Here is an 18,707-nt window from a genome sequence, read left to right on the forward strand (position 1 = left end):
TTTTCTGTAGTATAGGGTTCGGTGATCATGCTCTCTTTTTGCTAGCTATGTCCATAGAGCCAGACCCAGGAAAGTGGGTGTGGGATAGCTCCTGTTTCTCTACTCCATTCAAGGCTCTCCCTAGGCTGGTGGTAGTTTTAGGGCAGCTTTGCACTGATGGAGCAGCACAAAGTTGTCCTATCACAACTGAGGAGCTCACCCACAGGATCCAGTTCTGAGAGTTTCTGAAGGTTGCCAGAGGGTTGGGCCCAAGTTCTCTGAGCTCATAAGTCCTATAAAGTACCAGGCACAGAAATTGATAATGGTTCTTGTTTGTACTGATCTGTGTGACAATTTAAAATAAAATAGAATATTAAATACATTACCAAAAACAGAGTGTGGAGGGGAAATGCATAAACGTATCCATACCTTTCATAGAATCATAGGACGGAAGGGACCTTGAGAGGTCATCAAGTCCAGACCTCTGCATTCATGGCACCATCTACCAGTGGTGGGCAACTCATGAGCCATATGCAGCCCATCAGGGTAATCTGATTGCATGCCAGGATACATTCTGCTGATGTTGACCATCCATAGGCACTGCCCCCCACAGCTCCCAGCGGCTGCGGCTCTGTGTTCCCAGCCAGTGAGAGCTGTGGGAAGCAGCGCCTGCAGGCAAAGAGGCTGCAGGGATGGGATGGTTGCTGCTTGCTACAGCTCCCACCAGCTGGGAACAGAGAACTGCAGCCACTGGGAGTTGCAGAGAGCAGGGCTTGTGGATAGTCAACATCAGCAAAATGTCTTGCAGCTGCAATAAGATTACCCTGGTGGACCACATGAAGACTGCAGGTTGTCCATAAGTGATCTAGACCAGTGGTGCTCAACCTTTTTTCATTTGTGACCCCCGGAGTCGGGACAATTTTTGTTGAGCAGGTATGTTGGGCACCGAGCCAGGAAAACAAAATGCTGGCTGGCCCGGATCAAAGCGCTGCGACCCCCCAGGACGATGGCCGCGACCTAGGGGTTTGCGACCCATGGGTTGCGCACCGCTGATCTAGACCATCTCTGATAGGTGTCTGTCTAGCCTGCTCTTATAAATCTCCAATGATGGAGATTCCACAGCCTCCATAGGCAGTTTATTCCAGTGGTTAATCACCCTGACAGGGAGTTTTTCCTAATGTCCAACTTACACTTTCCATGCTGGAATTTAAGCCCATTGCTTCTTGTCCTACTGTCCTATCCTCAGAAGTCAAGGAGAATATTTTTTTTCTTTCCTCCTTGTAAAAACCTTTTAGGTACTTGTAAATTGTTATCAAGTTCCCTCTCTTTATCTTTTCTAGACTAAACAAACCCAGTTCTTTCAATCTTCCCATATAGGTCATGTTTTCTAGACCTTTAATAATTTTTGTTGCTTTCAAATACCTTTTCAAGTAAAAATAATATCTCGCTAATTCAGTACACACTAAATTGTTTTTCTATGAACAAAGAAAATAATAAATGATAAAACTTCATTATTTATTTATCAAGAGGCATAGCTTTTAATGATGCATGATAATCTATTCCTCTAGACAGTCCTTATCATTGGAGGTTGTTTTCTGCTGAAGGCATTTTTTGCCAAAGGCTTAGTACTTCTTTGGGTAGCCATGGGAACAAATAAGATCTTTCAAACACACATTAATAAATCTCTGTACGTTGCAGTTACTCCATTGCTTAAGAACACCAAAGCATATGCTTTGACATGTCCTTATATATATCCTTCTACACGTAAGTCTTGCAGGTTACTAAAATGATTTAAATTTTTTGCATCTCATTAATATGACACTACTTGCAATGCAGCAATATATGTGTAATATAATTTTAGAAGCTAAGAGCACAGCACTCTTACATGCTAATCTCACCTCCAGCAATCGTCAGTTCATGAAATGTAAAATATGCTAGCCAAGATAAGAATATACACCTAAGAATCCTTGTCTACAGTACACATGGAAAATTATTTAAAAATATATTTAAATAATGATACACACAATAGAAAATGGCAGTGAACTGTCATCCATAGTCTCCTGGCTAAAGGAAAATGAACAGATTTTGACAGTGTTCCTTTTCTTGGCAGATCAAAAGCTTAATAGAATAAAGCAAAAGGAAAAGATAAAAAATTCATAAATAAACAGAGCATGCATGAGAAATAAAAGGAAATGGTATTCAGCTCTAGCACTGCAGGTTATGAACTGAACTATTTTGAGACTGCACATCGTAAACTCAACTTCGGTCATCTGAAGAAGTGGGCTTTGCCCACGAAAGCTCATGATACCATCTACATGTTTTGTTAGTTTATAAAGTGCTACCAGACCTTTTGTTGTTTTTTAAGTTTATCCTGTACAGACTAACTCAGTTACCCACGAAGCTTCTGAACTATGTTATGTTATTGTTGTTTGGGTGACCTCATATTTGACTGAAATAAAAGTCTGACTTAGCCCTGACTTTTTTTAAAAAAAGAAAAAAGGCAGCAGAGGAGAGGGGGGAGAAAAATTCTTAGTAAAAGAAAGGGCAGGCAGAGCAAATGCACCAACAATAAATATTCATCAAATGGTTGTAGCCATCTGCAGCTTCAACCCAAACTAACTATTCTGAGGAGATAATCCAGCCCCCATCCAAATCAGTGGAATTGATCAGGGTGAAGTACAACAGGTTTTATTTCTGATTCCTTTATGTAAACATGCTCTGATTTCTTAGAGCTTGATTCTGTGAGGTGTTGATCACTTCTTGGAAGGTGATAAGTACCCTCAATTCCCCAAATGTTATGGGTCTTGAGGGTCCTCATGCATTGGCAGATTGAGCCCATTAAGAGATGTAGTAACACACATAATAAGCTCTCTTCCACTGAGTATCTTCCTCAAATAAGTCCACCATGCCTTTGTTTAGTGCTGACTCTAAAAGGTCCCTTCCTAGGAGACATGCAGCAGACCTTCAGGTTACCCGCACACACAGCAGGACAACTCCATCATAGAACCAATTTACAGTCATTCATACTAATAAGCCTGCATCTTTCATGGAGCAGGCTCCATGCCATTCAAATTGTCCACTACCCCAGCCCATCTCTGTCGCCTGTGGCTGCAGTCCTTTGTGCAGCAGAATGGCACCAGGAATGCCATGGCCAGAGTGTACGGTATATTTTGTTCAACTGCTAACTCTGACTAAATTAACTAAAGGTAGTGAATATCACAGATAATGTTTTCTTTATAAAGAACCCTCCTCACTTGAGTTAAACTCCCAATGGAATCAGTAGGATTTCAAGATAAATTAAGACTGCAGGATCCAGGATTCAGTTATTTCAGATTTGCAACAGACAAGTAACTTTACTGTATGAAAAATATACAGTAATTAAGAATACAACCTACACTGGTTTTATTTTTTGCCCATCTGTTTTATGGGACGTGTATAAGCAGGTGTGAGTGCTTGTACATATTTATTTGTACTATTTGAATTCTTTGTCTTATTTGGCTCTGCTGATTTGCTGATTGATTTGGTTGCTACTCCCATGAAACCCGCTCTGTGTGCTGTTCATCTACTCCGTGTGTCTGTGTACAAAAATTTCCATTGTTATGTGAATCCTCTCTTCAGATCAATGGGAATTTAGGGACTCTGTATTGATAGCTGGGTAGATTGTATCAGTGGTTCTTAACTGGGGGTCTGTGGCCCCATAGATTTCAGAGGACCACCAAACCCCCCTGCCACACCATGAGGGCCAAAACTTCAGTGTGTTGGAGCCCTGCTGCTTGGGGTTGAACCTGAAGAACACTGAAGCCAGAGAAAACAACTGTTTTTCTGCATGTAAAATCCTAAGCAATTTATCTGCACGGGGTCCCTGACAATTGCCCTCTCTGATTGCTACCAATACTAGCATTTGTATGCAGAAAAACAGTTGTTTTGGCAGAGACTGGGCTTGGGAAGGAAAAGGTTGAGGAGCCCTTGGTTATATTGTACTCAAGTGACAAGTCTGTATTCAGGGTACATCTAGACAACATTCCTCTTTCGAAAGAGGAATGTAAATGAAAGAAATGGAAAATGCAAATGAAGTCCAGATTTACAAATCTCGCTCTTCATTTGCATAATTGCATTCGATCACTTTAAAAAAAAAAAAAAGCTGTCTAGGGGTATATCTAGATTGCATCTCTCTGTTGGCAGAGGGATGCTGATTAGGCAGGTCGACATTGCAAATGAAGCAGGGATTTAAATATCCCACGCTTAATTTGCATAAAAATGGCTGCCGTTTTTTCTGACTCAGCACTTTGTTGGCAAAAAGAGGCAGTCTAGAGGGGGATCTGTTGAGAAAGAAAGCCTTTTTTGACAGATCCCTTATGCCTCCTGCAAGGAAGTTTACAGGATCTGTTGAAAAAGGCTTTCTTTATCGACAGATCCCCCTCTAGGCTGCCTCTTTTTGCCGACAAAGTGCCGAGTCAGAAAAAATGGCGGCGATTTTTATGCAAATTAAGCACAGGATATTTAAATCCCTGCTTCATTTGCAATGTCGACCTGCCTAATCTGCATCCCTCTGCTGAGAGAGGGATGCAGTCTAGATCATAGGCATGCGCAGCACATTTCATTAGGGTGTGCACCCAAAGAATTTTTTAAATGCACTTTGACCCCCATTGGCCACACCCCTTAGCCCCATTGGCCACACCTCTGGAGATTACATTCACAGGGCAAGATGGACACATGACCAGAAGTAAAAGATGTCATGTGACTCCCCCCCCGGACTTTTCCCATCATCCTCCTACCAATAGGGATTAATTTGGCCCCCACCAAACCCCCCTCATGCAACTATCCTGCAATTGCATTAACCCAACGTGTGTGACATTAACTCGGGGGCGGAAAGGCTGGGGGAAGTGTTCCCTCTAAGAGTTTCCTCCCATGAGCAGAATGAATTTTGTGTTGTGCACCAGGACTGAGTTCATGGGGCTTGTTTGGATGTGCCACTGTGGCACCCAAGTTATTAATACATATCTCAAACCTCTACCTTTTCCCTCTGCTGCCGTGACTCCTCCCCTTGCTCCATCAGCTCCCCTGGTGCCTGCTGCCCCCCAACCCCTCACCCTCCTCTGCTGTCCTGACTCCTGCCCTTCTCACTGCCCTCAGGCTTCCTGAGACCTGCCCCCCTCCACCAGCCCTTCTCTCCCCCCCCTGTGCCCACTCCTCCAGTAGCCCCACTCTGATCATGTGAGCTACCCCTCCTCATGCCCTTTTCTAACACTTCCCTCTACACACCTGCCTCTCCTCTGGTGCTGGTCCCTCCTCTGCAGGTCTCTGCCCTTCTGCTTCACCCCCAGAATCCCCTGGCACCTACACCTTCCCTTACCCCTGCACCCTCCTGGTGCCTCCCCCTTCCCTCACTGTCCGTGCCCCCTTTGCCCTCTTTTTCCCTGATGCCCACCCCCTCACCACCCTCTGCCCCCAGTCTCCTCATGCCCCTGTGCCCTCACACATGACTTGCTCCATACCTGCCTTCCTCATGCCCACCCCTTCTTTCAAGCTGTCTCCCAGAACCTCCCTCTCCCCACTCTAACTCCCTATGCCCTTACCCTCTCCTCTCCCAGCATCACTCTGTCCCCCTCCCATGGATACCTCCCCTCCTGCCCTTTTCATCATTGTCTCCACTTGGCCCCCTGGCATTTGTTTTCTCCTCCACCCTGTTCCTTGGTGCCTTCCCCTTTCTTCTCCTGACCTGCCCCACTCCCTCTCCCACTCCTTCCACTTATTTTTCCCCCCTTCCCCTACCCTCCCTTACCTTACCTTACCTTACCTTACCTTACCTTTGGCTTTTGCCTTCCAGCTTGCAGGGCTGGAGTCAGAATAGGCCCAAACTACAGGCTGACCAGGCCATAGCCCACTTTGCGGAAAAGTGTCCGTGGCCAATCTAGACACGCTTTTCCGCAAAAAAGCCCCTATCGCCATTTTCGTGATCGGGACTTTTTTGTAGAAAACAAATCTCTGCTGTCTACACTGGCCCTTTTGCACAAAAGTTTTTTGGAAAAAGACTTTTGCCCGAACGGGAGCAGCATAGTATTTCCGCAAAAGCACTGACTATCTTACATGAGATTGTCAGTGCTTTTGTGGAAATTCAAGCTGCCAGTGTAGACAGCTGGCAAGTTTTTCCGGAAAAGCAACTGCTTTTCCAGAAAAAGTGGGCAGTCTAGACACAGCCATTTAGTTTTAAGACTTTGTAGAAATGTTTCTCATTCGGTTAGACTTGCAAAAAGGTATTCCAGCAATGGTGTCGTGCTGGCCTCCAATGTCTTAGCATGGGAGCATGTCGTGTTTAAAAATATGAAACAGTAATCAATTTGTTTGTTTTTAAACTGTAGGAGTCAAAACAGAAATAGAAGTTTGTTGACTCATATGGCTATTAAATGCTCATTTAAAGAGCTTTATTTTTAAATTGAGCTTTTATAGGCAATAAGCCAGTGTTTGAGCTCATATATGCTAGTGCAACCCAAAAGTGTTTCCCCCAGCACTTACAGTTTACACCCGCGTTATGGCAGAGTCTGACCCAATCAAATTTGGGGGTGGAGACCTATGAAGATTATGGTAATAACAAAGTAATCCCATATGATGAAATTCTGCTCTCCCACATGTACCCCTTCTGTTAATTTGAGAGAAGGCTGGTGTGTTTTTTCCCCAATGTACTATGACAAAAAACCCACCATGCAGCCAAATTTTACATTCAATTAAACCTATTCAACTCCATTGAAGTTAATGCATAGTTGTAAATGGAGCCTCATGAAGCGAATTACACTCCCTTACATGGTTTGGTTTTAAAAAAAATAAAAGTGAAAAATATAATAATCTTGGAGATAAAATGCTGCTGCAGCTTTCTCTCTGACAAATTGCATTTGCACTTTACCATGACAATGCCTGAATTCTGCACTGTGTTTAAAACAAAACAAAAACCTAACTGTGTCTGTAGAGGACTGTATTTAATTTCCCATGTGCAGTTATTTTAATAAGTGCATAGTAAAAGCTGGTTCTGCCATGAGTAAAGTGCTGCTAGAAGTAGCAGCCGTGCCAACGGTTTCATTTTTACTTTGATCTTTTTAATAGGAGAAGCTTTCAGTAGCGCTTTACCCACAAACCCTGTATATCCATCACTCTCATGAAGCAAACTTCAATGACTTAATTGAGCAAATCAAAAAGCCAGAGCAGATGCCAACAAAAGTCCCTTGTCCTGGGTTCCACAGCACACCAGGATAACTATTTTCTCAAGAATATTGATAGAGATGCAGCCGTGTTAGTCTGGTCTAGCTGAAACAAAAGACAGGACTATGCAGCACTTTAAAGACTAACAAGATGGTTTATTAGGTGATGAGCTTTCGTGGGCCAGACCCACTTCCTCAGATCAATTTGTGGAAGAAAATTGGCACGACCATATATACCAAAGTGATACAATCAAAAAAAAGTGAACACATATAAAATTGACAAATCAGATTTACCACATGTCAGAGAGTAGACCACAGCTAAGTGGGCAAATCACTGAAATGAGCATGGCTGCTTATGTACCTTCTGGGTCCAATATGGACTTAAAACCAGTCTTCTGTAAAGTAAACAGGATTTTCTACAGCAGAGGCTCTCAACCTTTCCAGACGACTGTAACCCTTTCAGCAGTCTGGTTTGTCTTGAGTACCCCCAAGTTTCACTCATTTAAAAACTACTGGCTTACAAAATCAGACAAAAATACAGAAGAGTCACTGCACATTATTACTGAAACATTGCGTACGTTCTAATTTTTATCATATAATTATAAAATAAATAAATTGGAATATAAATATTGTAATTACATTTTAGAGTATAGTATATAAAGAAGTATAAAGAAGTCATTGTCCATATGAAATGTTAGTTTATACTGATTACACTAGTGTCTTTTTTATGTAGCCTGTTGTAAAACTAAGCAATTATCTAGGTAAGTTGACGTACCTACTCCTTGGAAGACCTCTGTGTACCCTGGGGAGTACACATGCCCCCAGTTGACAAACGCTGTTCTAAAGGACTTACGACCCTGTCTGCTCAAACAATTAAACTTCTAAAAATTTGCAGTAAAGCGCTTAATTCTCAAATAGATCTACTGAGCGCCTTTTATTTCATAAACATTTTTGTAAACAGAGATGCTGTTTCAAGTGTCTCCTCTTGGGATGTTTGGTGGAGAGTAGTAAATGGAAAGTGAGTGCTGGGGGTCTCCAGCTTATTAAAATGCCATCTAGTAAATCAGAATTCTGTACTGTGTATCCCAAATCTATTTTTTGTTGAATTAAGACTTAATTGGGAAGATCTGTAGTAAATGCCACCATATTTATTTTCTGCAATATCAAGTGAAAGACAAAAGTGGAGTGATAGCATGTGAAGAGCTCTTTAATTCTTGAATTAATTAAGCAATTCATATATTTGCCTTGTGAAAAGACCCAGAGCAGTTTATAGAACTCTGTGAAGGTAATATACTGACATCAAACTTAGATGTAATATTTAAAAATGAGAGGCTTTCTGTTATTTCTGCATCATTCAATATTGACAATACAACATCTTACCTGTGCTTGCACATATCTTATTCAAATATTTGGGCTAATTTTTGCAGGAGTTGATCAAAACTCCTGTTGATTTCCTAATATGTGATTTCACATGAAGAAAAGATACTATCTTCAAACGGAATTCTGCTTACTAAGGGCTTCAACACTTGTCCCTTTGGGAAATATTTTCTGATGAGGGCTGATACAATTCAGTTCAGACACTAAATAAAAGGACATATCAAATGTATATACATAAAATTGCTCATTACAGTCTGTTTGAAATTCAGCCCTTAATGAATAATTGTACCAAACCAAGAAAGGGTGAAGAGAAAAGGTTTAATTTTAAGACCGCGCTCAGTAAAGCCCCTTAAAATGTCTATGGTCACTGAGCTCCGTATAAAAATTTAATGGGGAAGAGTGTTTCAAATCTTGAGATATGCTAAAAGAAATACAAATGCCATTGCTCTTGCCATAATGAGTCAAATATATATATGGAGTTGCATCATGTATGAATCCGAAGAAAATATCTTTTACTCGCATGAAATGCTACAGTGCATAAGAGCAGTATAAACTGATATACTTCATGTATAAATTTATACACAGAGAACAGGTAGGGGAGGTAACAATTTATTGACCAATTTTTGTTTGTGGAAGGGCATGTTCCCTCACCACCCTTGTCTCTCTTATGACCAAAACAGCTAAAACAACACTGGAAGCCATAAATTATATGATCATGCGGAACTAGAGAAAATTAAATAGATTCTACTCTATTTTTTATTTATGTATATAGTTTCAGTTTTTAAACAGTATTAAAATAATTACAGCTGATATTTTGTCAGATTTTTCTTATTAATAAACTAGTAAAGGTTATAAGTAGGTTATACCCCAGTACAATAGTCACGCCCCTCTCTGGAGTGGCAATGTCAGGGGCCACCCATTTACACAAGACCCACCTGATGGCCAGTAGGGGCTTGCCCCTACTCCTCTGGAATATAGTTCCCTCAGTGGACTATCACTGATGAGGAATAGAGCTGGATTCTATAAGGGTGAGGGATGCTTCAGCCTCCAGTCAACCAAGATTTTGAAAATGGAGCTAAATACTCCATGAAAATGAACAAGGCAGTTCATACCTCTCAGAGCTATTGTTTCAGGCTGTCTACATTAGTTACACTCAGATAATGTTTACAAGGCTTTCTTGGCAACCATGAGATCTAGAAACATAATGTATTTGTTTGTGAAACTTGTGGTTTTAATGTTATCACCAGAGCTGAAGCCTTAGATATGTGCCCATGGGGATTCTACACTAACTGTGCTTTTGGGAGCGCTGCTCTCAGTTGGTACTCTCTGTAACAAATGCTACATCTACACTGTAGCCTTCTTCCAGAAAAGCTTATGCAAATGAAGCATGGAGTGGAATATCAGCATGCTTAATTTGCATAATTAATTAGCTGCTGTTTTTGTGCAAGAGGCTTTTGTGCAAAAAGGAGCTGTGTAGACAGCTCTTTTTTGCACAAAAACCCCCTCTTGCACAAGAGCTGTTCTTCCTGAAAAAACGAGGAAGAACGGCTCTTGCGCAAGAGGGAGTTTTTGTGCAAAAAGGAGCCGTCTACACAGCTTCTTTCTGTGCAAAAGTCTCTTGCAAAAAAAGGCTGATAATTAATTATGCCAATGAAGCGTGGCGATATTCCACTCCGGGTTTCATTTGCATAAGCTTTTCTGGAAGAAGGCTGCATGTAGACGTAGCCAAAGTGGATGGAGGAATGTGGGTTATCAGATGCTGGGCTACCTAAATTCGCTGGCCAACATTCTCCTCCTCAGGGGTGCACAGGGTGTGTCTCCCTGTCTGTTCTGCTTTCTGCCACTCAGTTAGGAGGGAGGGATTCCTTCCACTCTGCCAAACTGGACATAGGTCCACTATGTAAGAACCCACTGTCCCAGATTTAGCCCCATCTCATGAGTGTACCTTTTTCTTTCCAGAAAATCATTAATTTTCTTAACTTTCAATAAATTTATCTCAACATAAACATCTTGCAAGTTGGATAGGCATCTGTCAGGGATGAGCTAGATGGTGCTTCGTCCTGCCGCGAGGGCAGGGACCTGGACTTGATGACCTCTGAAGATCTCTTCCAGTTCTAGTATCCTATGATTATATGATTTACATTAGTGTTCTATTAAAAATACCTAAAGCCAAATTCTTCTCTAACTTGCACTGATGTAAAGTTTTTTAGCAACTTTATTGATTTCAGAAGCGTTACTTTAGACTTACATTAGTGTAGCTGAGGGGGCAGTCTAATTTGCAGAAGATTTCTATTTGCACTAGTTAAAGGCAATGTTGCAATTCCCTAATGGCTCTTTCATTTTTGAAGTGTGCTGTCTCTTAAGGCCTACTCCTGCAAATACTGGCTACCAGTAAAGCATTTACTGCTAGCATATGCCCAGATTGTTTTTATGTGCATGTGTGTGTGTTTATAAATACATACATCTACCATTTTTTAACTTCTTCCTTATGATAGTGTAAGGAACCTTCTTATGCTCCTGCTGCTACTTGTGTGCATTCCTAGTTATATCTCCAATAGAGAAATAAGAAAAATAAGTTGTTGCTACCTGTTACTCCTTTTAGCACTGCAGAGCCAAAACCATACCGGGACAGTAAACTGCACTCTTTTCTGTCATGCACATTCATCATCAATAGCAGTGTTAATTGTTTTCCCCCTGCTGAATCCTTGTTACTTGTGATAATGCACAAAAGAAAACAGAGCTCAGTTTGACTATCAGATTCCATGTTAACATTTACAGTTAGGAAAAACATCTTTTTGCTTGTAAACTGATCAAATTTGACATGGAAAATTATAGATTCAAGAAACTAGGAACCCCACAATGCCATTTCAAGGTCACTTTTCAAAGTATAACCACACATGAAAAGCTGGATTTTAAGCAAAGCCTCAAGCCAGCTTCTTTATTTACTGATCACAATTCTTGGCCTGCCTTTCATCTCCTGCAAGGAACTGTGGATGGAAATATTAGAATTTAGCTAAGAGATTGGCAGGCGTAAATAGTTAATTGGCTAGCTAATATTATATTTCTCTGCATTGCATTTTCCTTCTCTATGGATTATACATGGCAGCAAGCTCAATCGTGAAGTCCTTGCTCTGAGTGAAATCTATGAAAGTTTTGTCTGAGCAAGGTCTGAGTTGGTACTTGAGGACATGGCCCTCAGTGTATCAATGTGCTGGCTTGGGTTCAAATCCTAGTTCTGACAAAAATGAGTTTATTTGTCATGGTCAGTAGACATAAAATTACTAAATAACATAATCCTTATTTAGAGCTGTCAGAACTAGCATACTGGGAACAGTGAAATGCAGTAACAAAGCTGTTTGAGACAATTTGCATAGTGCCTGCCCTTACTCTCTGTAACTGTACCCAGTGCCATTTGTCTCTCACACTGATACAATTCAAATAAAAAATATGAAAAGAAGAAAATTAAAAATTGACCAGTATGGGATCATTGGGGTGGACATTTCTTTTGCAATACTTGTTTGCTTGTGGTGTCTATTCTTTCTTTTCTTGTGCTATATACTGATTGCTATTAGATTTTATAAATTAGATCAGTGGAGCTGAAGCACAAATATCTAATCTGAATGCCTACATTTGATTTAAACTATTTTGTTTGGTTTCCAATGCAAAGTAGATGCAGTATTTTTGTAAATGCTTAAATTAAAATTTCAGTCATTCCCCACGCTGTAATGTCATTTAATTAAAGTGAAACCTGAACAGTGGGCATTTTCTTTTGTAGTAATCACCTATATAAATGTAAGCCAGCCTAACATGGGGAAATCTAGCCCATGTTATTTCGGAGCTTCCTATATGAATACTGTGTTAAATTTCTTGTGTGCCCTGTCTCAACTTTCTAAATTATTCGACCAATTCCTTCCTCAGGTAGCCTGGCAAAACTATTGACACCGAAAGAAGAGTTGCTAGCCTATCTGAGGACAAAATTAGGCCCAATGATAGGTTTAAAGTGAGCACACTTGAGCTTTGTTGCCAAAAGTCGTGTACTGACAGTACTATAATTTGTCATCCATTTGCAACCTATTGTTCTTTACACACATACCATATCTATTAGTACTTAAACACTTTAGAAAATGTTTGAACACTCTAACAAAGGGCAACCATGAGGCTACAGCCATGATATTACTCTGTGTGTCTCAAAAACCTGTGTGGACCAAGTGTCAAAGTGCATGTTGCGCGAAAGTATTGTATTTGGAAGTCATTGTGGTTGCGTACTGATATAAATAAGGGCAGAGTGTGAGTCACATACCATTTGAAGACAATCTCATGATACACAAAGGCACAACATATGAACAGAATTCCAAAGGGCTGAACTAGATAGAAAGATTATTTTTTCTAAGAAATGGACAATCAGGAAAAAGGGCATCATCCTGATCTATGAGCAACAGGATTTGGTAGCCCTTCTCACAGAGAACAAAGGTAAAAAAGATTCAAAATCTTGAGCAACCTCTCTACATAACCTAAAGGAAAGTAAGGCCACCAAAGGGAGATCCAGTGTCTGTGATGCATAGTCAGGTCTTGAACGGATATCAGGCTGTCCTTATCGATATGCAGAATATGCAGCTGCGTAGGGTATCCTCTTCCTATTCCTGGTCTGTGGCTTTGCTTACTTAAAACTGAAAAACCCTGCCAGACCTATCAGCAGAACACTGAGCCTGTGAAAGAGCCATTCTAGTGGTAATGAAGCTGTTTAAAAGGCATTGGCCAACCCCAGGTATATTCTGTCAGTTTTTTAATTTATTGGTAGCCGAGTTAGTCTGTAACTGGAAAAACTTAAAAAACAATAAATAGTCTAGCAGCACCTTAAAGAACTGAAAAAGAGGATTGTGCCCACAAAAGCCCATGATACCATCCACATGTTTTGTTAGTCTTTGACGTGCTGCTAGACTATTCCCTGTTTTTTAAGTTTCTGAATTTACTATGTTAGTCTATAGGACCTTAGTTTAAAATTTGCTTTAAAACTATTTTATTAGTATGTGGCTGAAGATTGTGAAATCACATCACTGTGAAATCACCATCCTGCCCCCTCTACCAGGTTGTCATTGGGGATAGGCACACCAGTTTAATAATATGTGTAAATCCTAAAAATGTCCTTGACTGAAATAGACAAAGAACCTAACTCACTTAATTGGCAAAGCACCTACCTCAGAGTTAGCAGAGGTGAGGGCATGTCTAAACCAGCATCTCCTTTTTGAACTGGAAGCAGCACTCTCTTGAAGTACCCTCAGTTTAGTTAATAGTATGTCATCAGTACATACCACTTTCTGTTTATAGTCATTGCACAAATGTGACTTCAAAACTCTAGTTGGGGGCTACATTGCTAAACCTTAGAATATAAATTGGGGTGCAACCATACAGAATTATGTTTAATTTTTTAAATTAGACTTAAACTTCACAACAATTGAGGCTTCAAAGAGTGTAGAGACCAAAATCATGGAAACTGTACTCTTTGGTAAATTGAATTCTTCATTTTTATAAACTGTATATGTTATCAGTTATGAAAACTGTAGTTTAAAAGAAATTTAGCATGAACTTTTAGCACTACTGTCTTGCTTTGAATGAATTTTTCAAATCTACTGTATATTTTCTTTAGTTCATTTTGCTGTGCCAATATCTATTCTTCAATCTAGATTCCTAGGTCAAATATGACAGGCAGTCTTATAATCAATATTTGTTCTGTTTTATCTGAATTGAATAGGGAATTTTCTAAGGAAAGAGAAAAAGCCAAAGCCCGAGGAGACTTTCAGAAACTGCGTGAAAAGCAGCAGCTTGAAGAGGATCTGAAGGGATATTTAGATTGGATTACACAAGCAGAAGACATTGACCCTGAGAATGAGGAGGAGGGTGATGAAGAAGGCAAACGGAACAGTATGTATTCTTTATACTTTATATTCCCTCTGAAAAGACAACTGTGGGAGAGTAAAAATAAGGGAGATGATGTAGCATATCACATATTACTATACAATTTTTGTATTGTGTAAAATTTGCATCAGGAGAGAGCATCCACATCTTTAATAATATTCATATAGCTACTGCCATAAAAATGGATTGGAACTATATCCACAGATTTTGCCCTGATTTACTCCTGTTATTTTTATACTCACTAGTACGGTCTGAAAAGCATTGCTTTATGAATATTTTCTATTCTGTTTTTGGTTTCTAAAATGATAATGGCTATGCAAATTACATGCAACTCAATGACATTTCAAATATAGTCTTGCTGGCATAGCCAAAAGGGATATATGATTGTCAGTGGCTGTGTGTATTAGAGTTAGAAGAAAATGGCTCAGAAAAGAACATTCTTAACTCCACATTCAAAATTCAAGAAATAGGAGACATTTAGAAAAACCTAAAGATTAAATGTGAAAAGCCTTGTATTATGTTAAAAGTTATGGTTTCCACTGATTTTGTGAGTAAACAAATTACTGCTCAGACATCCCCTCCTGTCTAGCAGTAAAAGTTAGATCTATACAATGGATTATTGTGCAGCAAACCAGGGTGTGAATCTACTACAGCATACCAATTTGCCATGTAGACAAGCCTCAAGCATGGTATTTGAAGATATCTTTATAAGGTGCATTTACTTGAGGTTAAGTACTTAAAATCTTTGTGGACTTTTAGTCAACATTAAACAAGTTCACTGTTACTTATTATATAGTTCACCTATTCTAGAGTATTGTCTACCAGCAATGGTAATGCTGAATGTTTAACACCTCCAGATTTATACCATGACAATCCTCAAATGCTTCTATGCACAAAAGTCTTAGCTGAAAAGTATACAATGAAGATGTTAATGTAAGCGGGGGAATAGTCCTGCTATTGTGGGGAACTTTCCTGGCTTCTATACTACCCCGGTGAAATGGACCAGCCAAAGGATCTGAGTCCCCACTCCCACTTTTTTTACCCAAAGGTCTCCCTGACCCTGAGGGCTCCCCTTCCACTCTCCTGTGTAGCAGAGTTCTTGAAATCCCAACAAGGCTGCGCCCAGGTTTTCTGGGGTTTAATCCCCAACCTTGTAGTTATTTAGGGCAGGGGCTAGGGTGTCCCCACTCCAGGGTGCTCTCTTCACACTGGGTGCATTCTTGACCTAGTGATTATTACATACAGTTCAAAGCAAATACAATTTATTAAATAGCAACTGATTAAAAAGAAAAGAATAAGGAAAAAATGAAAAGGTTAAAAGAGAACACATAGCACCGCTCTGTAGCACGGGGACATCACAAACAGCAGTTTGCAGACTGTAAGGACAGTTCACAGTCTGTTCCGTATAGGTCCCAGGACTCTCTGTCTCTCAGGCCCTGGCTGTGCTGTGGGGAGGCTGCAGGTTGGACACGCCTGCTCTGGCAGTGACCACATGACTTCAAGCTGTAGGTGGCAGGACCCCTCTCCCAGTTGGAGTTACAATCCCTCTCCAAGTCTGGCCTGCAGGGCTTCTTGGCTGGTGGCATGTCCCTGCCCAGAGCCTCTTTTCCCCTCTTTGCTGGTCCCAGCTGCTCACCACACCCAGTTGCAGACTATGTTGCTTTGCCAGCCTCCAGTTCCTTGTGTTGCTCTTCTGACCACTTTGGCTCTGGTTACTGTAGGTCTGCCTCTCAGCGCAGTTTTTACTCCTTGGGCTGTATGTGTCTTGCTTTGTCGCTGCAGGTCTGCCTCTTAGCACAGCTTGCATCCCTTGGGCTGTGAGTGTCTGACTCTGGTCACTGCAGGTCTGCTTCTTAGCACAGGGTCTGTGCTCTGTGGGCTGAATGGGCCTCTGGCTCTGTCACTGCAGGTCTGCTCCTCAGTACAGCCTGGACCCCTTGCTACTCTTCTTAGCTCTCTGCCCCTTTGACTGAGACCCAGAAAATCCCAGTACACACGGAGGACGGGTCCTGGCCTCCTGATTCCACCATTGGCCTGTCCAACCTGTCAGTCAGGCCGACCTGGCGTGTTGGCTTCTTCCCATTGCCCCTGCGATCTGTCAGTCTTAGGGCCCTGATTTCTCATGGACCATTCCCCTTTTGGTACTGGGAGCTGGCCAACCAAAAACTCCCACTGAGTTTTAGTAAGGCGCTAACAGTCCCCTTACATTAACTTTATGACTTTGCAACAATTGCACATTGTTTGTAGTTGTCAGCTAAAGTCTGTATACCTTAGACAATACAAATATTCCTCTAATGGAAAGGTTTTTATACTTTCTGATTTATTTGCAAGGTAGTGGTTAAAGTTTTAACATGTAATTTATGATTCAGTAGATAAGTGACCATGCAGAATTAAAATATTTCTGTTGTGGGGTTTTATAACATGTGGATTGGAGTTTGAGGTCAGATTTTGACATCCTCATTTATGTGGAGTAGTACTCCTCAGATAGTTTTACTGAAACCAGTGGGAGCTATTCACTTAGAGGTGTGTCTAGACTACAGGTTTTTTTTGTTTGTTTTTTTTTTAAAGTAGCCTTTTTTCAAAAAAACGTCACCTGGGTCTAGACTGCTACCACGTACTTTCAAAAGTAAATTGAAAGAACGTGGCAGTTTTTTCGATCGCGGAAAACCTCATTTTATGAGGAATAATGCCTTTTTTCGAAAGTACTCTTTTGAAAAAAGGTGCTATTGAATGTCAACTGTGCTTTTTTGAAAGAGAGCGTCTAGACTTTCTTTTGAAAAAGCGACTTGCATTTTCAAAAAATTTGCCTGTAGTCTAGACACTCTCTTTCGAAAGAGGTTTGCAGTCTAGATGTAGCCCTAGAAAGACACAATTCAGTCTGAATAGGAATACCAGAATCTGGCAATGAGAGATTTATCATAGACAGAAAGATTGAACTTTATTCCTTGTGTTACATTAATACCGATTCATTATTATTGATATTGCTATTATAGTACTGTTATTTAATTATGAGAACCTGCATTCTTTTAAACATATTTGTTATCATATATTTAAAATATTTCAATAATGTCTTAGATTTTGAACATAACCGTAATGATTAATTGATTTGCAAATTGGTTGTTCTACCTAATAATGATTTCCAGGCATAAAGTTTTTTAATGCTGGTAAATATTGCTTGCTTTGTTCCTGAAATTTATTGAAATCATTTTTCTTTTTGGAACTTATTGCCACATAAAAATATTTAGGCTAACTCTGGTCCCCAGAGTTCCAGATTCTAGAAGTTTAGTCTTTTTGGTTCACAATGCCAGTAAAGTCTGAACCCATGTTACTGTCTTAGAAGAAATGTAGTTTTATTTTTGATGCTGTGGGAGAGTGGAAGGCAAGCTTTAGACTGGTATTATTACCTAAATGGGGCAATGTATATGTATAAAAGACATAGCCCATGCAAAGAAAGGTAAAAGAGACAGAGGCATCCTGGAACACACTAGACATTGCTATTGCTATTAATCTTATGTGAAAAGTACACATGTACTGGTGTAATGGATGTCAATATAAAAGAGTGAGAGAGAGAGATAAAAGAAGTCTGGATGTTTTATATTGTATAGCCTATGTCCACATTGTGGTCACTGAACAAAACCCGAGAAAACATTGTTCAAGGGACCTACACAAGAGCACAATCTTCTTGCCTAACTCAATGGCAGAGTGCTGTACATCCATGCAGCCACTTATGGGGTTATTGGCTAGGAAATCCATGCAATCTGCAGCTGTAGTAGCCGGATCCCACTGCTTCTTCAGCCTGTCTTTATCTCAGACTTATCCTTGTACCGCCCTAGAAAAATCTGCCTCAGAGCCGTGTTCAGTGGCTCACAACAGGCTGTAGAGATCCAGAAATGGCTTTCCTGTGTGTTGGGTTCCACATACAGCAGAACTGTGTCTTTACTTAGCTCTAGGAAGAAAAGGGCATCTTTGGTCTGTATGTTGTTAATGGTTAGATTATGTTGTTCTATACTATGTTAAGTGCCAGAAGATACTTTCAGGGCAGGAAATTGTAGGAGAAAATAATTAAAACACATTTTTTGGAGGGAGGAACCCTTGACATTGATGTTCAGAACATGGCAGCCTGACAGGAACAAGGATAGTTATTTATACTATTTCAGAACCCAGTGAATAACATGAGAAGTATATGAGGAATTACAGAGGAGAGCCACTTCAATCAATACAACACAGCTCTGCTGCTGAGCACTTCTC

The 18,707-nt window shown here is 40.5% G+C and overlaps 1 protein-coding gene across 1 annotated transcript in view; it reads left to right on the forward strand.

The window, feature by feature from the left end:
* Positions 1–18,707, forward strand: part of CACNA1D (calcium voltage-gated channel subunit alpha1 D) — a 363,735-nt gene that overhangs the window by 170,664 nt on the left and 174,364 nt on the right. The window contains exon 9 of the mRNA XM_089781190.1: positions 14,296–14,465. Within this exon, the coding sequence (XP_089637316.1) occupies positions 14,296–14,465 (170 nt within the window). The remainder of the gene's footprint in view (positions 1–14,295; positions 14,466–18,707) is intronic.

Source organism: Pelodiscus sinensis, chromosome 11 (genome assembly GCF_052426305.1).
Source record: "Pelodiscus sinensis isolate ZL-2025 chromosome 11, ASM5242630v1, whole genome shotgun sequence".
NCBI lineage: Eukaryota > Metazoa > Chordata > Testudines > Trionychidae > Pelodiscus > Pelodiscus sinensis.